General features: G+C 44.6%; 1 protein-coding gene across 1 annotated transcript; it reads left to right on the top strand.

The window, feature by feature from the left end:
- Window positions 1-14,344: 14,344 nt before the first annotated feature.
- Window positions 14,345-21,810, top strand: LOC139413111 (catechol O-methyltransferase domain-containing protein 1-like). The gene is made up of 7 exons (XM_071160177.1): window positions 14,345-14,510; window positions 16,263-16,384; window positions 17,984-18,089; window positions 18,236-18,354; window positions 18,854-18,908; window positions 18,995-19,128; window positions 21,512-21,810. The coding sequence occupies exons 1-7, from the start codon at window positions 14,456-14,458 to the stop codon at window positions 21,662-21,664; spliced, it is 744 nt and encodes a 247-aa protein (XP_071016278.1). The 5' UTR covers window positions 14,345-14,455; the 3' UTR covers window positions 21,665-21,810.

Raw genomic sequence — 21,810 nt, 5'->3', positions numbered from 1 at the left:
AGACATCCCCTAAACCGTACCCCACTGTCAACCCTAAAGAAGAAACTTCCATTAAACCAGAACCAGCAGTCACCCCTAAAGAAGAAACTTCCCCAAAACCAGATTCAACCATCACCCCTAAAGAAAAAAACTCCATAAAACCAGATCTAGCAGTCACCCCTAAAGTGGAAACTTCTCCAAAACCAAAACCAGCAGTCACCCCTAATGTAGAAATTTCCCAAAAACCAGATATCACTTTTACTCCTAAAGAAGAAACAACCCCGCAACCAGAGCCAACTGTCACTCCTAAAGAGGAGACATCCCCTAAACCGTACCCTACTGTCAACCCTAAAGAGGAGACATCCCAGCAACAGGAGCCAACCGTCACCCCTAAAGAAGAAACATCTCCTAAACTGTTCCCCATGGTTGCCCCTAAAGAGGAGAAATCCCCTAAACCAGAACTAGCAGTCACCACTAAAGTAGAAACTTCCCCAAAACCAGAACTAGCAGTCACGAACAGAGAAGAAACTTCCCCAAAGCCAGAACCAGCAGTCACCGCTAAATTTGAAACTTCCCCAGAACCATATCTAGCAGTCACCCCTAAAGTAGAAACTTCCCCAAAACCAGACCCAACCATCACCCCTAAAGAGGAAATATCCCCTAAACCAGACTCAACCCTCACCCTAGAATCAACGACCAACCCTAAACCATACTCAACCCTCGCCCCAGAATCAACTCCCACGCCTAAAGAAGAGAGTGAAATGATGGGCAGTGCTGACAAAGCTAAGACAATCACACCACCAGAGAAACAGATGCCTGCAGTTGTAGAGAGCAAGGACTCACACAGGGAGGCGCAAGAAAGCAACACAACTCAGGAGAAACCAGAGGAAAGTATGGATAAAGAGCCTGAGAAGGTTACAGAACCCAAAGATGGAACCCCAAAGACAGAGAGCGTGAAGACCAAGGCTTCTGAGTTAAAACCTGAACATGTTGAGATATCTATTACAAAGACATCACCAGTAAAAGAACAGGATGTATCAGTCGTGGATTAGAAAGATTAGAGAGTTGATGAGAAGATAACTGAACAGGTGCAATTTTAAATAGACGAGAACTGATTTACAGGAGGTGATGTAGAGAGCAAAGATGACAAAACTGCGAACAGGACAAGCTGCTGAGTCAATCGCAGAGAAGCAAGCTAAACCTAATACTTGGGACTTAACCTCTTTATATAATGACTAGATTTAGAGGTCAGTAGAGGTTTTCTTTCAAACTGCATGGTTAGTGCAAGCCTTTAAAGCAATATGAGAACTGCTACGCCTTAAAATATTAACTAACACTTAATATGTAAAGTATCATGGTTCGTGACTGTCAATTATCACGAGGGCCACAACTTTCACTGGGGACGGGGACGGGACATGTCCCCCTCCCACATTCTGAAATTGTATTTTTGCCCCCCCCCCCCCGTTTCATAATTGGAATATGTTACAAAACGAGGCAGTGGTGTGCTTTTGGACCATGTGGATGCCTCCGAGTGGTCGGGTAGGCTGTTTGGAGTGTTTATCCGACTGGATATTCTTTTTTTTTTACAATAATAATAACGCTCCCCCACTTCTAAAACCAAAGATGCGCCCCTGATTATGAGGCACAATTAATAAACTCCTGCAAGAGAGATGTACTGTAATATTGAATGTAACAAATCAAAAGCTGTATTTTGCTGTATCTATTTACTTCTCACTAATGGATGATAATGTGCATAGGGATGATAATGAGAATGGTTGATAATGTGATATGATCATGCCTGAATATGCTGAGCAATAAATTATATTTGAAGAGCACTTCTGTTTCCAGCTATTCTTACATACTGTGCTGTATTTCACCTGATAAGATGGCATCACATATAGAATTTCTCTAAATTTCTTCCCTATGCAGAAGCTAGGTGAAATCCAACAGCACTAGTCTGAATTCAAAATAAATCTCCCCTTCGCCCACATCCAATTTCCCCAAAGCATAGCAAAAACTCACTGTTGAGCCCTTTAAATGTAACAAAAATGTAAATGCAACATATTGAGTTACAGTTCATATAAGGAAATCAATCAATTGAAATAAATGTATTAGGCCCTAATCTATGGATTTCACATGACTGGGAATACAGATATGCATCTGTTGGTCACTACAGCGGCTCCAACGCTCGTCGGATGTGGCTGTCACGTTCTGACCTTGATTTCCTTTGTTTTTGTATTTATTTAGTATGGTCAGGGCGTGAGTTGGGTGGGCAGTCTATGTTTGTTTTTCTATGTTTTGGGGTATTTCTATGTTTCGGCCTAGTATGGTTCTCAATCAGAGGCAGGTGTCATTAGTTGTCTCTGATTGAGAATCATACTTAGGTAGCCTGGGTTGCACTGTTTGTTTGTGGGTGATTGTCTATGTTGATGGCTTGTTTCAGCACAGTCCATATGATTAGCTTCACGGTTGTTATTTTGTTTACTGGTTTTGTATAGTTTTCAGTGTTCACTACTTTCTTTATTAAAGATTGACCATGGACACTTACCACGCCGCGTATTGGTCCTCAGATCCTTTTCGCCTCTCCTCTTCAGTCACGACCGTGACAGTGGCAGGGCTTGCAAACTATTACAGACTACGAAGGGAAGCACAGACGAGAGCTGCCCAGTGACACGAGCCTACCAGACGAGCTAAATAATGTATATGCTCACTTAGAGGTAACACTGAAACATGCATGAGAGAATCAGTTGTTCCGGATGACTGTATGATCACGCTCTCCGCAGCCGATGTGATTAAGACCTTAAAACAGGTCAATATTCACAAGGCTGTAGGGCCAGACGGATTAGCAGGACGTGAACTCCACGCATGCACTGACCAACTGGCAAGTGTCTTCACTGACATTTTCAACCTCTCCCTGTCTGAGTCTGTAATACCAACATGTTTCAAGCAGACCATCATATTACCTGTCCCCAAAAACACTAAGGTAACCTGCCTAAATGATTACCGAACCGTAGCACTCACGTCTGTAGCCATGAAATGCTTTGAAAGTCTGGTCATGGCTCACATCAACACCATTATCCCAGAAACCCTCGTCCTATTCCAATTTGTGTACCACACCTATAGATCCACAGATGATGCAATCTCTATTGCACTCCACACTGCCCTTTTACACCTGGACAAAAGGGACACCTACAGTGAGAACGCTATTCATTGACTACAGCTCAGCATTCAATACCATAGTGCCCTCAAAGCTGATCACTAAGCTAAGGACCCTGTGACTGAACACCTCCCTCCTCAACTGGATCCTGGACTTCCTGAAGGGTAAGGGTAACTTCAAGTTCCTTGGCTTCCACATCACTAACAAACTAACATGGTCCAAGCACACCAAGAAAGTCGTGAAGAGGGCACGACAAAACCTATTCCCCCTCAGGAGACTGAAAAGATTTGGCGTTTGTCCTCAGATCCTCAAAAGGTTTTACAGCTGCACCATCGAGACCATCCTGACGTGTTGCATCACTGCCTGGTATGGCAACTGCTCGGCCTCCGAACGCAAGGCACTACAGAGGGTAGTGCATATGGCCCAGTACATCACTGGGGCCAAGCTTCCTGCCAACCAGGACCTCTATACCAGGCGGTGTCAGAGGAAGGCCTGAAAAATGGTCAAAGACTCCAGCCACCCTAGTCAAATCAAATCAAATTTTGTTTGTCACGTACACATGGTTAGCAGATGTTAATGTGAGTGTAGCGAAATGCTTGTTCTTCTAGTTCCGACCATGCAGTAATATCTAACAAGTAATCCAGCATAACAATTTCACAACAACTACCTTATACACACAAGTGTAAAGGAATGAAGAAGAATATGTACAAAAAATATATGAATTAGTGATGGCCTGAACAGCATCGGAAAGATGCAGTAGAAAGATATAGAGTACAGTATATACATATGAGATGAGTAATGTAGGGTATGTAAACATTATATAAAGTGACATTGTTTAAAGTGGCTAGTGATACATTTATTACATCAATTTGTCCATTATTAATGTAGCTAGAGTTGAGTCAGTATGTTGGCAGCAGCCACTCAATGTTAGTGGTGGCTGTTTAACAGTCTGATGGCCTTGAGATAGAAGCTGTTTTTCAGTCTCTCGGTCCCCGCTTTGATGCAACTGTACTGACCTCGCCTTCTGGATGATAGTGGGGTGAACAGGCAGTGGCTCGGGTGGTTGTTGTCCTTGATGATCTTTTTGGCCTTCCTGTGACGTAGGGTGTGTAATATTTGTGTTGTGGAGAAATGACCAGACAGGAGACGGGAGTACAGTTAGTTTTCCTTTAGTCAAAACCCCTCGTGCTCTACAGCCCCCGGCACCATAGTGCGCATGTGCATTTCCTATTAGGTGTAGTAACGTAACACTGCCGTAATGCATTACTGCTTAGTAACAGCATAGTAACTAATATAAACAGATGTAGATCCCAGATACTGTCTGTGTGGGTGGACCATTTCAGTTTGTTCGTGATGTGTATACGGAGGAACTTTCCACCCTCTCCACTACTGTCCCGTCGATATAGATGGGGGGCTGCTCCCTCTGCTGTTTCCTAAAGTCCACCATCATCTCCTTTGTTTTGTTGACATTGAGTGTGGGGTTATTTTTCTGACACCACACTCCGAGGGCCCTTACCTCCTCCCTGTAGGCCGTCTCGTCGTTGTTGGTAATCAAGCCTACCACTGAAGTGTCGTCTGCAAACTTGATGATTGAGTTGGAGACGTGCATGGCCACGCAGTCGTTGGTGAACAGGGAGTACAGGAGAGGGCTGAGAACGCACCCTTGTGGGGCCCCAGTGTTGAGGATCAACGGGGTGGAGATGTTGTTACCTGCCCTCACCACCTGGGGGTGACTCGTCAGGAAGTCCAGGACCCAGTTACACAGGGCGGGGTCAAAACCCAGGGTCTCGAGCTTAATGACGAGTTTGGAGGGTCCTATGGTGTTAAATGCTGAGCTGTAGTCGATGAACAGCATTCTTCCATAGGTATTCATCTTGTCCAGATGGGTTAGTGCAGTGTGCAGTGTGATTGCGTCATCTGTGGACCTATTGGGGCGGTAAGCAAATTGGAGTGGGTATAGGGTGTCAGGTAGGTTGGAGGTGATATGGTCCTTGACTAGTCTCTCAAAGCACTTCATGACAACGGAAGTGAGTACTACGGGGCGGTAGTCATTTAGCTCAGTTACCTTAGCTTTCTTGGGAACAGGAACAATGGTGGCCCTCTTGAAGCAAGTGGGAACAGCAGACTGGGATAAGGATTGATTGAATATGTCCGTAAACACACCAGCCAGCTGGTCCGCGCAATGTCTTGAGGACGTGGCTGGGGATGCCGTCTGGGCCTGCAGCCTTGCGAGGGTTAACACGTTGAAATGTTTTACTCACGTTGGCTGCTGTGAAGGAGAGCCCTCAGGTTTTGGTAGAGGGCTGTGTCAGTGGCACTGTATTTTACTCAAAACGAGCAAAGAAGTTGTTTAGTCTGTCTGGGAGCAAGACATCGTGGTCCGCGACAGGGCTGGTTTTTCTTTTGTAGTCCGTGATTGACTGTAGACTCTGCCACATACCTCTAATGTCTGAGCCATTGAATTGTGACTCTACTTTGTCTCTAAACTGACACTTAGCTTGTTTGATTGGCTTGCGGAGGCAATAGCTACACTGTTTGTATTCAGTCATGTTTCCGGTCACCTTGCCCTGATTAAAAGCAGTGGTTCGCGCTTTCAGTTTTGAGCGAATGCTGCCATCAATCCACGGTTTCTGGTTGGGGAATGTTTTAATAGATGCACTTGCTAATAAACTCGCTCACCGAATCAGCGTATTTATCAATGTTGTTGTTCGACGCTATGCAGAATATATCCCAGTCCACGTGATCGAAGCAATCTTGAGGCATCGAATCCGATTGGTCGGACCAGCGTTGAACAGACCTGAGCATGGGTGCTTCCTGTTTTAGTTTCTGTCTATAGGTGTCACGTTCTGACCATAGTTCTTTTGTGTTTTCTTTGTTTCAGTGCTGGTCAGGACGTGAACTGAGTGGGCATTCTATGTTTTGTGTTTCTATGTTGGGTTTGTTGTTTGGCCTGATATGGTTCTCAATCAGAGGCAGGTGTTTGTCATTGTCTCTGATTGGGAACCATATTTAGGTAGCCTGCTTTGGGTTGGGTTTTGTGGGTGGTTGTTTCCTGTCTTTGTGTTCTCTGCACCAGGTAGGACTGTTTCGGGTTTTGCCACGTTTATTGTTTTGTAATTGTGTTCATGTTGAGTTTCTCATATTAAAAACCATGGACACTTACCGCGCCGCATCTTGGTCCGATACTCGCTTCTCCTCAGAAGAAGAAGAGGAGGAGGAAAACCCTTACAGAACCACCCACCACAACAGGACCAAGCAGCGTGGTGACAGGCAGCGGCAGCAGGAGCAGCGCAAGGAGGAATGGACATGGGAGGACAAGTTGGACGGAAAAGGACCCTGGGCACAGCCAGGAAAATATTGCCGCCCCAAAGAAGAGCTGGAGGCAGCGAAGGCGGAGAGGCGCTGGTATGAGGAGGCAGCACGGCAGCGCGGATGGAAGGCCGATAGTCAGCCCCAAAAATCTCTTGGGGGGTGGCACACAGGGAGTGTGGCGAAGCCAGGTAGGAGACCTGCGCCAACTTCCTATGCTTACCGGAGGGCGAGAGAGACCGGGCAGGCACCGTGTTATGCTGTGGAGCTCACGGTGTCCCCAGTGCGGGTGCATAGCCCGGTGCGGTACATACCAGCTCCTCATATCGGCCGGGCTAGAGTGGGCATCGAGTCAGGTGCCATGAAGCCGGCTCTACGCATCTGGTCTCCAGTGCGTCTCCTTGGGCCGGCGTACATGGCACCAGCCTTATGCATGGTGTCCCCGGTTCGCCTGCACAGCCCAGTGCGGGCTATTCCACCTCGTCGCAACGACAGGGTGACCGGGAGCACTCAACCAGGTAAGGTTGGGCAGGCTCGGTGCTCAAGAGCTCCAGTGCGCCTGCACGGTCCGGTCTATCCAGTGCCACCTCCATGCACCAGCCCTCCGGTGGCAGCCCCCCGCACCAGGCTGTCTCTCTGTCTCAGCCCTACAGGTGCTCCCGTCTGTCCAGAGCTGCTAGAGTCTCCCGTCTGTCCAGAGTTGCTAGAGTCTCCCGTCTGTCCAGAGCTGCTAGAGTCTCCCGTCTGTCATGAGCCGCCAGAGCCGCCAGTCTGCAAGGAGCCGCCAGGGCCACCAGTCTGCAGGGAGCCGCCAGAGCCGGCAGTCTACAAGGAGTTTCTCATATTAAAAACCATGGACACTTAGCACGCCGCATCTTGGTCCGATCCTCGCTTCTCCTCAGAAGAAGAAGAGGAGGAGGAAAACCCTTACAATAGGCTAGGAGCAACAAAATGGAGTTGTGGTCAGCTTTTCCGAAAGGAGGGCGGGGGAGAATCTTATATGTGTCGTGGAAGTTAGAATAAAAATGATCCAGGGTTTTGCCAGCCCAGGTCGTGCAATATATAAGCTGAACAGTCACAGACTGTTCTCTCTGCTACCGCACGGCAAGTGGTACCGGAGCACCCAGTCTAGGTCCAAGAGGCTTCTAAACAGCTTCTAACCCCAAACAGCTTCTACCCCCAAGCCATAAGACTCCTGAACATCTAATCAAATGGCTACCCAGACTATTTGTATTGAACCCCCCACTCCCCTTCTACGCTGCTGATACTCTCGGTTATTATCTATGTTTAGTCACTTTAATAACTCTACCTACATGTACATACTACCTCAATTACCTCGACACCGGTACATTGACTCTGTACCGGAACCCGCTGTATATAACCCCGCTATTGTTATTTACTGCTGCTCTTTAATTATTTGTTATTCTTATATATTTTTTTTGTATTTTCTTAAAACGGCATTGTTGGCTAAGGGCTTGTAAGTAAGTATTTCACTGTAAGGTCTACACTTGTTGTATTCGGCGCATGTGACAAATGAAATGTGATTTGATTTGATACCTTAACGAAAAAGTTACAGGTGTGGATCAGAAAACCAGTCAGTATCTGGTGAGACCACTATTTGCCTCATGCATTGCGACACATCTCCTTGATCTCATAACAATATCTCTGTGCATTCAAATTGACATTGATAAAATGCGTTTGTGTTCCTTCTCCATAGCTTATGCCTGCCCATACCATAACCCCACCGCCACCATGGGGCACTGTTTACAATGTTGACATCAGCAAACCGCTCGCCCACAGGACGCCATAGACGTGGTCTGCGGTTGTGAGGCCAGTTGGACGTACTGCCAAATTCCAATGACGTTGGAGGCGGCTTATGGTAGAGAAATTAATATTAAATTCTCTGGAAACAACTCTGGTGGAGACTCCTGCAGTCAGCATGCCAAATGCATGCTCCTTCAAAACTTTAGACATCTGGGGCATTGTGTTGTGTCACAATACTGCACATTTTATGCCCTTTTATTGTTCCCAGCACAAGGTGCACCTGTGTAATGATAATGCTGTTTAATCAGCTTCATGATATGCCACACCTTTCAGGTGGATGGATTATCTTGGCAAATGAGAAATGCTCACTAACAGGGATGTAAACACATTTGTGCACAACATTTAAGGGAAATAAGCTTTTTGTGCCTATGGAACATTTCTGGGACCATTTATTTCAGCTCATGAAACATGAGACCAACACTTTACATGTTGCATTTATATTTTTGTAGTTTTGTCAGACAACACAATACCACAGATGACTCAAGTATTGAGGGAGCTTGCAATTGGCATGCTGACTACAGGAATGACCACCAGAGATGTTGCCAGAAGTCGTTTTAGAGAACTTGGCAGTACGTCCAACCAGCCTCACAACTGCAGACCAAGTGTAACCACGCCAACCCAGGACTTCCACCTCCAGCTTCTTCACCTGCGGGATCGTCTGAGACCAGCCACAAAAGGAGAGACTTTTAGGCAGTGGAGGAAACTGAAGAGTATTTATTTCTGTAATAAAGCCCTTTTGTTTGGAAAAACTCATTCTGATTGGCTGGGTCTGGCTTCCAAGTGGGTGTTCCTATACCCTCCCAGGCCCACCCATGGCTGCGCCCCTTCCCATTCCTGTGAAATCCATAAATTAGGTCCTTTTTCTTTAAATGACTGTGTCCCTATGAAGAAACTGGGGTACTTTAGGGTCACCCAGTTTCTCATTATAGTTCCTTATCGTCATGTATTTTCATAGACTACAGTATCTGGATAAGATCCCAGAAATGTTCCATACACACTGGGAAGGACTGGGACGAGCTGAGCTGAGCAGTGTTGCACGCTCACTCCAAGGCATCACTGGGAAGGACTGAGACGAGCTGAGCTGAGCAGTGTTGCACGCTCACTCCAAGGCTTCACTGGGGAGGACTGAGACGAGCTGAGCTGAGCAGTGTTGCACGCTCACTCCAAGGCATCACTGGGAAGGACTGAGACGAGCTGAGCTGAGCAGTGTTGCACGCTCACTCCAAGGCATCTCTGGGAAGGACTGAGACGAGCTGAGCTGAGCAGTGCTGCACGCTCACTCCAAGGCATCTCTGGGAAGGACTGAGACGAGCTGAGCTGAGCAGTGCTGCACGCTCACTCCAAGGTATCACTGGCAAGGACTGAGATGAGTTCAGCAGTGCTACATCCTCACTCCAAGGCATCACTGGGAAGGACTGAGACGAGCTGAGCTGAGCAGTGCTGCACGCTCACCCCAAGGCTTCACTGGGGAGGACTGAGATGAGCTGAGCAGTGCTACAACCTCACTCCAAGGCATCACTGGGAAGGACTGAGACGAGCTGAGTAGTGTGTCATAGAATTCTTATAATCAAAAGGAGAGACTTTAAGATTTCTTCAAAGCAATCAAACTTTACTATTTAATTACTGCAGTAATGGAGCTTGTCAAAGACCCACCTGTAGTTGATTCGTTGAGTGCCCAACGACCAGATTTGAGCCACAGCATTTTATAGCAAAGTACATCTTCCTGACTGTTCATGACAAACAACAGATGTATGGAATAGGTCAAAAGGTTAGGATTTGTATGAAAGATACTAATAATTCACAGCAGACAGTATCTGCTGTAAAAAAAACGGTTCTTATTGTGTAGAAACCAGGGTCTGGCCCCCAAAACAAAGTTCCTCTCATCATTATCCATACCGGAGCCATCTCCACCCTGGTACCTCCTGGCACACAACCACCTACTCATTCTATGGAATGCGAGCTCTAAGAGAAGACAAGACCATCATAAATCAGTTGCTAGAGTTAAATCTCTGAATCTCCTCTCAGTTCACAAAGAGTTCTAAGAACCCTATTTTGTTGCATAAAACAACCATTTGATGCAATAACAGTAGATAATCTTGTCATTTCTCCACGGTATGTGCTGCCAGCTCACTCCAAGACATCACTGGGAAGAACTGAGACAAGCTGAGCTGAGCAGTGCTGCACGCTCACCCCAAGGCATCCCTTCCATTTCCTATACCAGTCAACACTCAGAGATCTCGGACAAGTTTCCTTCCCCCAAAAAGTGGCTCATTTAATTTATGTGAACTTGTTGGCAAGGAGCTTTTGTTTGCATCCCTGCATCCATAATTAGGGAATTGGAAGACAGAGGAAGGCAGAGGAAGCTTGCTGTCCTTGGAGAGACATCCCATCCCACTCACATCCACCCAAAACTGTTTTGAAAAGTCCCCCACCCTTCCCCTAGAAGTTAAACTAGCGTTGTTAACTAAAACTATACTGTATTGGTCTGGTTTCTTAACCCGGGCCAAACAGAAAATAGGATGATGTAAAGTACAGTATGCTGTAACGTTAGCTGTAATGTAATGCAATGGTGGCAATCTCTCTCATTCAGTTGGGACTGAGGCCTAAACACTAAATGACATCTACAGGAAATATGTATTATGTAATATAGATTCAGCTCAACTAAGGCCGATTTTAGATAGTAAATCATGTGAGAAACTTTGACATTAGAGTGAACTTACCCTTTAACCTTAACAGGATTGGTGTCCCTAATACTGGGACAGTTGTTTCTCAATATGCGATAATGTAACTAGAATGATGTTGTAAACAACAGCCAACTTTCCGGGACATAGACATGTCTTATATGAGCAGAAACCTTAAATTATTGTTAATCTAACTGCAGTGTCCAATTTACAGTAGCTATTACAGCAGAAAAAGACCATGCCATTGTTTGAGGATAGTGCACAACAACAAAACTTATCACGGCAACTGGTTTGATACATTCACCTCTGAAGGTAAATAATGTACTTACATTCAGTAATCTTGCTCTGATTTGTCATCCTGAGGGTCCCAGAGATAAAATGGAGTGTTGTTTTGCTTGAAAAAAATATGTTTTTATGTTCAAATGTAGGAACTGGGTTCTACAGTTTGACCCCAATGCTCTCTCTAGCTACACACACACCCCGCCTAGCCCTGTGTGAAGGTTAGTGTGTTCTCTGTAAGGAAGCTAATGATCCATCATGTATGACATTCCTGGGAGTGTGTAAACTTAAACAATTGTATTACCATAGCATTGTTGTATGTTCTCTATAGTTATATACTTGAAAATGTATACATTGACCAATTCGGCACATTTGTGCAAACTCCTGGCAGACTTGATACAACATATTGCGTAGTGATGAAATTCTTCACTGGATCAGTCTGAAACATTGCACACACTGCTCCCATCTTGTGGACAACATCTAAATTACACCTAGAATACTACATCACTGTCTGGCCTTTCTATTGCATTGAAAAGATGATGTAACAAAACAAATTGAAAACATGTTTTTTTGTTTGTATTATCTTTTACCAGATCGAATGTGTTATATTCTCCTACATTAATTTCACATTTCCACAAACTTCGAAGTGTTTAGTTTGAAATAGTCCAGTCAGCTGATCTTCTGAAAGAGCTGCAAAATCTGGACCCCCACAAATCAGCCGGGCCTGACAATCTGGACCCTTTCTTTCTAAAAATTATCTGCAGAAATTGTTGCAACCCCTATTACTAGCCTGTTCAACCTCTCTTTCGTGTCGTCTGAGATTCCCAAATATTGGAAAGCAGCTGCGGTCACCCCCCTCTTCAAAGGGTGGGACACTCGACCAAAACTGCTACAGACCTATATTTATTCTACCCTGCCTTTCTAAGGTCTTCGAAAGCCAAGTTAACAAACAGATTACCGACCATTTCGGATCCCACTGTACCTTCTCCGCTGTGCAATCTGGTTTCAGAGCTGGTCATGGGTGCACCTCAGCCACGCTAAAGGTTCTAAACGATATCTTAACCGCCATCAATAAGAAACAATACTGTGCAGCCGTATTCATTGACCTGGCCAAGGCTTTCAACTCTGTCAATCACCACATCCTCATCGGCAGACTCAACAGCCTTGGTTTCTCAAATGATTGCCTCGCCTGGTTCACCAACTACTTCTCCGACAGAGTTCACTGTGTCAAAAAATGAAAATAAAAATAAACATAAAAATGTGTTTAACAACCCTCCAGATGAGCTTCAATGCCATACAACTCTCTTTCCGTGGCCTCCAACTGCTCTTACAAACAAGTAAAACTAAATGCATGCTCTTCAACCGATCGCTGCCTGCAGCTGCCCGCCCGTCCAGCATCACTACTCTGGACGGTTCTGAATTAGAATATGTGGACAACTACAAATACCTAGGTGTCTGGTTAGACTGTAAACTCTCCTTCCAGACTCACATAAAACATCTCCAATCCAAAGTTAAATCTAGAATTGGCTTCCTATTTCGCAACAAAGCATCCTTCACTCATGCTGCCAAACATACCCTTGTAAAACTGACCATCCTACCAATCCTCGACATTGGCGATGTCATTTACAAAATAGCCTCCAACACCCTACTCAACAAATTGGATGCAGTCTATCACAGTGCCACCCGTTTTGTCACCAAAGCCCCATGTACTACCCACCACTATGACCTGTACGCTCTCGTTGGCTGGCACTCGCTTCATACTCGTCACCAAACCCACTGGCTCCAAGTCATCTACAAGACCCTGCTAGGTAAAGTCCCGCCTTATCTCTGCATGCTAGCACGCATTCCAACAGGTATATCTCACTTGTCACCGCCAAAGCCAATTCCTCCTTTGACCGCCTCTCCTTCCAGTTCTCTGCTGCCAATGACTGGAACGAACTACAAAAATCTCTGAAACTGGAAACAGTTATCTCCCTCACTAGCTTTAAGCACCAGCTGTCAGAGCAGCTCACAGATAACTGCACCTGTAAATAGCCCATCTATAAATTGTCCAAACAACTACCTCTTCCCCTACTGTATGTATTTATGTTGCTCCTTTGCACCCCAGTATTTCTACTTTGCACACTCATCTACTGTCAAATCTACCATTCCAGTGTTTTAATTGCTATATTATATTTACTTCGCCACCATGGCCTATATATTGCCTTTACCTCCCTTATCTCACCTCATTTGCTCACATTGTATATAGACTTATTTTTCTACTGTATTATTGACTGTATGTTTGTTTTACTCCATGTGTAACACTGTGTTGTTATATGTGTCGAACTGCTTTGCTTTATCTTGGCCAGGTCGCAGTTGTAAATGAGAACTTGTTCTCAACTTGCCTACCTGGTTAAATAAAGGTGAAATAAAAATAAAATAAAATAAAAATAGTATGAAAGAATATGCATATCCTTGCTTCAGGTCCTGAGCTACAGGCAGTTAGATTTGGGTATTTTAGCCGGAAATTGAAAAAAAAGGATCCTGATTCTTAATTGGGCTGCCTGCCCAATCTGATTGAACAGTGTTGCTCATACTCAACCCCAATGTTATGCCACCGGGGGGCAATGCATGTCACATCTTGTCACGTTTACTCCTGCTCCCCCTCTCTGGCACTCATTACTTATTATTACGCACACCTGCCACCATCATTATGCACACCTGCGCCTCATGAGACTCACCTGGACTCCATCACTTCTGATTATCTCCCCTATATCTGTTATTCCCTTTGGTTGTGTCCCCAGGCAGTATTAGTTATCTTCCTCATGTCCAGATGCTAAAATCTTGTTTTGTGTTGTTCTAGTTATTCTTAAATTCACCCCCTGTACTTGCTTCCTAACTCCCAGTGTCTGTGTTACACATGTAGTATTTGTATGTATTATTTGACCCTCTTTACTGCATACAGTGAGCTTCAAACAGTGGTTCCCTATGGCTGACACCTTGGAAACTCCACTGTTACATCATGGGGTGGTGTTTCGAAAACACATTGTGAGGAAAGCGTTCTTGTGAAACATCTACATACAGAGTGGTCGATATCTTGTCCCTCACCCAAAAAGATAGTTCAAAACAAACACACATGGAGGCCAGTGGACTTTCCCATCCACTCTGGTTAAATAGTAGACCCACATTCCTTCAATAATGTCTCTTTGGTGTTCACTCTATATAGCTGAATAGACACACTTCCAAAATGGCTCCAGATATCAAGATGTATTTCTGCTTTCAGCTTGTTCTTGCACTAACAGGTAAATATCTCGCTGTGCAATTTTTCCATTAGAGAGGAGACAAATGTTTTTATTTAAGCTTTATTTAACTAGGCAAGTCAGTTAAGAACAAATTCTTATTTACAATGACAGCCTACCGGGGAACAGTGGGTTAACTGCCTAGTTCAGGGGCAGAATGACAGATTTTTACCTTGTCAGCTCGGGGATTCGATCCAGCAACCTTTCGGCTCTAGGCCGAACTACTAGGCTACAGTACCTGCTGACTAAGGGGAGACCGAGGCTCAGGGGCCTCATTTATAAACATTTACATACAAAATATACCCCAAAATGTGCATGTACCAGTTTTCACACAAAAGTTAGAATTTATAAAAACTGAACTTGACTTGAAAATGTGCTCACCTTCCAGCAAACTTTAGACTGTGTATGCACTTTCTAGTGGTTGAAGTTTTGCATTGCAAGCAGGCAAGTAGATTAGTATGTTGTGCATGTGGGAAATATACTGGACATGCTTGTTCATAAAAATAAACAGGTTAATAATTTGCTGTTAGTGAGTAGAGAGAAAATCTATTTAATTTATCTTTGCATTTTAAAATAATTAGAAATAGGCATATATTTTATAGGCTATTATTTATTTAATTTACATGATCACTGCATAATAAATTCCTCACCGTTTCTGTGATGGTTTCATACTCACCAGGTTGCTAGCACATAGACCTAGAACAAGTACCGTATACTATTTGTCCCATATCTCGTTTAATTGCACCCACTTCATAGTATTAAATAGACAAGCTATTTTGCTCTAAACCATCTGATCCAGAGCTCAGATCCAGAGCACAGTTTATTAACTGTGGCACAGATGGTTGTAGGTTACTTCTGTAGTTTTCGTCTGAATACTGTAATTTCACATTTCTCTAGTAGACAATATTGCGTTTATACACATAATACATATTTTCAGAACCATTGCAGAATAAATTCTTAAACCTTTTTGGCCATGATGGGTTCATATTCCCGAAGTAGCCACAGACTACAAACAATTACCATGCGCATCTCTCATTTAACTGGGCCAATTAGATACGCTATTAATTCAAGTATTTTGCTCTATGCACAGAAAGGAAGCTGGTTTATAACATACAGTAGAATGTATTTAACAGGTGAATAGACGTATGACATTTTGCATTGAAGTGTGTAAGTTATGGCCATCACTGTGAGTAGACAATGTTCTAGAATTCACGCAGTGCAGCAGCGTAGGTTGCTGTTAAGAAACACTTAGCTAGCAATCGCTGCAAACGTAGATAGATGGCTAGCCAACAAGAAAGAGTGGCAAAACAGAGCCTCCACACAACGTGGTTTACAAGCTGCAAAGGCAAGTCTGCATGCTGGACATCAGGTGTAGCCAGAGCAGCTTGTCCCCACATGGAACTCTGAGTTGGTAGATCATTTGAATATCCAAGTTCATGCGCATCTCATTGGCTGAGCTGGCAAATTCAGCTGTTTTTAACCAGTAAGCCCACACCATTCTGTTTTTTCCTTACATGCCAAACAAGGGCACAGACTAAGAGAATATCCATCTTTTTAACATCTTTGAGCACTTCAATTTATTTTCCTGATGTTGACAGTAGAGAATTCTTTACAAAGGTTAACTTGCTAAATCCTGAACCCGCTGTAATCAATGTTTGCCATGGTTGTGAACATGGCTTTGGGTCTGACAATCAAAATGACGTTTAGATGGGTTACCATGCCAAACTAAATTTGTAACTGATGTTTTTTGGTCAGGCACAGGAATAGGATCTGCCCTGCCAGGTAAGAGCCACAGTGGAGGGAAGAACAACCCAGTGCTGCAGTATGTCGTGAACAACTCACTGAGAGAACATCCTGTCATGACCAAACTCAGACTGGTAAGGCTGGGCGGGGCCAGGGTTAGGGTTGAGGTTGAGGCTAGTGTTAGGGTTGAACTGGGATGAGGGCATGAAACTAGGGCTAGGGTTGGACTGGTAAGACGGGACTGGGTTAGAGCCAGAGTTAGGGTTGAGGTTGAGGCTAGTGTTAGGGTTGAACCGGGATGAGGACATGAAACTAGGGCTAGGGTTGGACTGGTAAGACGGGACTGGGTTAGAGCCAGGGTTAGGGTTGAGGTTGAGGCTAGTGTTAGGGTTGAACCGGGATGAGGACAATAAACTAGGGCTAGGGTTGGAATGGTAAGACTGGGGAGAACCAGGGTGTTAATGAGATGAAAAGCAGGAATGTACTGTACATACAAACCAGATAGATACAGAGAGATTCTGGTTTTCTACAGTATCATGACAGTTAAATAGGCTACTATAACCACTAGAGGTCAGCACAGTACTATACAAACACTGTGCTGAAGCTGCAATACAGCGTAATTACATTGTTTGATTAGATTATGTCATAAAAAAGTAATGTGTTTTTGTATATGTTTGAAATTCAATGTTGTGTTAAACGCTCTATAACAAAGCTTTCTTAGTGTCCAACAAGCTTTCCCAACCCTTAACCTTGTTCTGAACACCTCCTTAACAAAGGTCATGTTTGGCAAGACTGTACACTGTCCTTCTCTCAGCACAAAGCAAAGCTGCAGGCTAAAGTTAAATCTAGACTTTGTTTCCTCTATCGTGATCGCCCCTCTTTCACCCAAACTGCCAAACTAACCCTAATTCAGATGACCATCCTACCCAGGCTAGATTATGGAGATGTAATTTATAGATCGGCAGGTAAGGGTGCTCTCGCTAGATGTTCTTCACCATTCGGCCATCAGATGTGCCACCAATGCTCCTTATAGGACACATCACTGCACTCTATACTCCTCTGTAAACTGGTCATCTCTGTATACCCGTCGCAAGACCCACTGGTTGATGCTTATTTATAAAACCTTCTACTGCAGCCCTCATCCACCACATACAACACCCATTCTGCCAGTTACATTCCGTTAAAGGTCCCCAAAGCACACAATGCCTGGGTCACTCGTCTTTCAGTTCGCTGCAGCTAGCGACTGGAACGAGCTGCAACAAACACTCAACTAGACAGTTCTATCTCAATCTCTTCATTCAAAGACTCAATCATGGACACTCTTACTGACAGTTGTGGCTGCTTTGTGTGATGTATTGTTGTCTTTACCTTCTTGCCCTTTGTGCTGTTGTCTGTGCCAAATAATGTTTGTACCATGTTGTGTGTTGCTACTATGTTGTTGTCATGTTGTTTTGCTACTATGCTGTGTTGTCATGTGTTGCTGCCTTCCTATGTTGTTGTCTTAGGTCTCTCTTTATGCAGTGTTGTGTTGTCTCTCTTGTCGTGATGTGTGTTTTGTCCTATATTTAAAAAAAATAAAACAAAATAAAACATTAATCCCATCCCCCGTCCCCGCAGGAGGCCTTTTGCCTTTTGATAGGCCATCATTGAATTTGTTCTTAACTGATTTACCTAGTTAAATAAAGGTTAAATAAAATAAATACAATTAAAATCCTCCTTCCTTCATGTTGCAGAAAACCCTTGAGGACCCATGGAGCATCATGCTGGTTGCTAGTGAACAAGCACAACTGATGGCAAATCTGGCCAAACTGATCAATGCCAGCAAAACCATTGAAATTGGTATGTAATGATAAAAACTTTTAATGTTACTATATTATTTGTAACATATTTCATTGTGCCAATCTTTTCAACATTCACAAATTCTGAATGAACTGCCCTCATTATAATATCAGAAGAGACTAATATTAATATTTTCCTCTCTCCAGGGATGTACACAGGGTACAACACCCTGAACATGGCGTTGGTTGTACCAGAGAGTGGTCAAGTGGTAGCATGTGAAATAGACGACGAATACGTGAACATTGCTAAACCTTTCTTTAAAGAGGTCAGATTAACATGCCGCTAATCATTCAGCTAGTTTACTTGCTCCAATATTCCTCTAGACAGGAATTAGATCTGTTTGTCCAGTATTCAACCCCAATACAACATCTAAGCCCATTCAACCTGTTGGAATTCAGAAACATTGATTGTCTCCCCAAAAGCTTCAATACAGAATATTCAGTATCTAACATCTGTCAGTTAGACTTCACAAAGTGCTGTGGGTGGAGTAGTGAGGCCGTCTGCTCAGAAGAATGTGTCAACGAAAGGTGCAAAGCCTAGCACTATAATGAACTTAATGCCCCCCTCCAAACCCCAACAGTAGAAATACTACTGTACACAACACAGTTCAACCATTGTGACAGAAAATGGTTGGTATTGTCTGCTTCAAACAATCTAAACTCGAAATCAAGTCAAAATGTAACATTGAAACATCTAAATGGACTTTACAGTAAAGATGCCTTGACAATGAAAGACATGTACCTAACTACCTTTTTCTTCTCTAGGCCGGAGTCGAGGATAAAATTACTGTCCATCTTCAAATGTGTATAAAAACACTGGGTAGGTGACTGATTTTAAAGAACCCAAACACGATTCCGTTGTGAAACGGTTCAATTCTTTTTAATGTGATCTTTTGTTTGTCCTAGATGAGTTGATAGCTGCTGGGGAAGCTGGAACCTATGACTTTGTGTTCATCGATGCGGATAAAAGGAACTATGACAGATATTACGAGAAGTCTCTTGAGCTTGTGAGACAAGGGGGCATCATTGCCATCGATAATGTGAGTAGCCTATGCCCAAACTTTTATTCCTACAAGCGAGTCGTGATTTTGAATATGATTTGAATAATGCCAGCATGCAATCGATTTGATCTAACAAGCTAACTAAGGTAAAGATGCATGAAAAGATAGGCCTCCCGGGTGGCGCAGTGGTTAAGGGCGCTGTACTGCAGCGCCAGCTGTGCCATCAGAGTCCCTGGGTTCGCGCCCAGGCTCTGTCGTAACCGGCCGCGACCGGGAGGTCCGTGGGCGACGCACAATTGGCCTAGCGTCGCCCGGGTTAGGGAGGGCTTGGTCGGTAGGGGTGTCCTTGTCTCATCGCGCACCAGCGACTCCTGTGGCGGGCTGGACGCAGTGTGCGCTAACCAAGGTGGCCAGGTGCACGGTGTTTCCTGCGGCTGGCTTCCGGGTTGGATGCGCGCTGTGTTAAGAAGCAGTGCGGCTTGGGTTGTGTATCGGAGGACGCATGATTTTCAACCTTCGTCTCTCCCGAGCCCGTACGGGAGTTGTAGCGATTAGACAATTGGATACCATGAAATTGGGGAGAAAAAGGGGTAAAATAAATTAAAAAAAATAAGATAGGCCTACATAGACCATGGTGGCGAAGTAATTACAATATAGCAATTAAACACTGGAATGGTAGGATGTACAGAGGATTAATGTGCAAGTAGAGATACTGGGGTGCAAAGGAGCAAGATAAATAAATAAATACAGTATTTGGATGAGGTAGATTAGATGGGCTAATTACAGATGAGCTATGTACAGGTGCAGTGCTCTGACAGCTGGTGTTTAAAGCTAGTGAGGGAGGTAAGAGTCTCCAGCTTCAGAGATTTTTGCAGTTCATTCCAGTCATTGGCAGTAGAGAACTGGAAGGAGAGGGGGAATTGGCTTTGAGGGTGACAAGTGAGATATACCTGCTGGAGCGCGTGCTACGGGTGGGTGCTGCTATGGTGACCAGTGAGCTGAGATAAGGTGGGGCTTTACCTAGCAGAGACTTGTAGATGACCTGGAGCCAGTGAGTTTGGCGACGAGTATGAAGCGATGGCCAGCCAACGAGAACATACAGGTCGCAGTGGTGGGTAATATATGGGGCTTTGGTGACAAAACTGATGGCACTGTGATAAACTGCATCCAATTTGTTGAGTAGAGTGTTGGAGGCTATTTTATAGATGACATCGCCAAAGTTGAGGATCGGTAGGATAGTCAGTTTTACGAGGGTATGTTTGGCTGCATGAGTGAAAGATGCTTTGTTGTGAAATAGGAAGTCAATTCTAGATTTAATTTTGTATTGGAGATGCTTAATGTGAGTCTGGAAGGAGAGTTTACTGTCTAGCCAGACACCTAGGTATTTGTAGTTGTCCACATATTCAGAACTAAGTCAGAACTGTCCAGAGTAGTGATGCTGAACGGGTGGGCAGGTGCGGGCAGTGATCGGTTGAAGAGCATGCACTTAGTTTTACTTGCATTTAAGAGCAGTTGGAGGCCACGGAAGGGGAGTTGTATGGCATTGAAGCTTGTCTGGAGGTTAGTTAACACAGTGTCCAAAGAAGGGCCAGAAGTATACAGAATGGTGTCGTCTGCGTAGAGGTGGATCAGAGAATCACCAGCAGTGAGAGCGACATCATTGATGTATACAGAGAAGAGAGTCGGCCTGAGAATTGAAACCTGTGGCACCCCCATAGAGACTGCAAGAGTTCCGGACAACAGGCCCTCTGATTTGACACACTGGACTCTGTCAGAGAAGTAGTTGGTGAACCAGGCGAGGCAGTCATTTGAGAAACCAAGGCTGTCGAGTCTGCCAATAAGAATGTGGTGATTGACAGAGTCGAAAGCCTTGGCCAGGTCGATGAATACGGCTGCACAGTAATGTCTCTTATCGATGGCGGTTATGATATCGTTTAGGACCTTGAGCATGGCTGAGGTGCACCCATGACCAGCTCTGAAACCAGATTGCATAGCGGAGAAGGTACGGTGGGATTCGAAGTGGTCGGTAATGTGTTTGTTGACTTGGCTTTCGAAGACCTTAGAAAGGCAGGGTAGGATAGATATAGGTCTGTAGCAGATTGGGTCTAGAGTGTCTCCCCCTTTGAAGAGGGGGATGACCGCGGCAGCTTTCCAATCTTTGGGAAACCTATCACCTCTGTCCTCAGTCTGAGCCTCTCTCCTCACCTGTCTCCCACTTCACTTCACTCCTCTAATCTGTCTATCTGAAATCCTCTTCCTTCACCTGTCTATCACCTGTCTATCTAATTACCTTTCCTTGACATGTTTATCACCTGTCTATCTAATTACACTTCCTTGACCTGTCTTTCTGACCTTCTGACCACAGGACACCTCACCTGTATCTCTGATCCCCCCCACCTTCTCCCCCACCTTCTCCCCCCAGGTACTCTGGAGTGGTAAAGTGGTGGACCCTGCTCCTGATGACCTGACCTCCCAGGCTCTGGACAAGCTCAACAAGAAACTCCACACAGACCAGAGGATTGATCTGAGCATGCTCACTGTGGGTGACGGACTCACCCTGGCTATCAAACGCTAACGATAACCCATGCTAACTCATACTAACACGTGATTACAAATGCTTAACCCATACTTACTCCAAACCCGCTGTGATTTATTGGGGATTTATTGGAGAAGTGGTAAACATGAAGGGCTGGAATAAATAGATGCTATTTTCAACAAGTA

The sequence above is a fragment of the Oncorhynchus clarkii genome, chromosome 1, assembly GCF_045791955.1.
Source record: "Oncorhynchus clarkii lewisi isolate Uvic-CL-2024 chromosome 1, UVic_Ocla_1.0, whole genome shotgun sequence".
NCBI lineage: Eukaryota > Metazoa > Chordata > Actinopteri > Salmoniformes > Salmonidae > Oncorhynchus > Oncorhynchus clarkii.
This window is presented reverse-complemented; position numbering and strand designations above follow the sequence as displayed.

What these genes read in the sequence shown, in the direction of transcription:
- LOC139413111 (XM_071160177.1), top strand. Translation starts at nt 14,456, where the DNA reads ATGGCTCCAGATATCAAGATGTATTTCTGCTTTCAGCTTGTTCTTGCA. An exon ending in CAGCAAAACCATTGAAATTG is followed by an intron (nt 18,090 to 18,235) that starts GTATGTAATGAT and finishes TCCTCTCTCCAG; the next exon opens with GGATGTACACAGGGTACAAC. An exon ending in AATGTGTATAAAAACACTGG is followed by an intron (nt 18,909 to 18,994) that starts GTAGGTGACTGA and finishes TGTTTGTCCTAG; the next exon opens with ATGAGTTGATAGCTGCTGGG.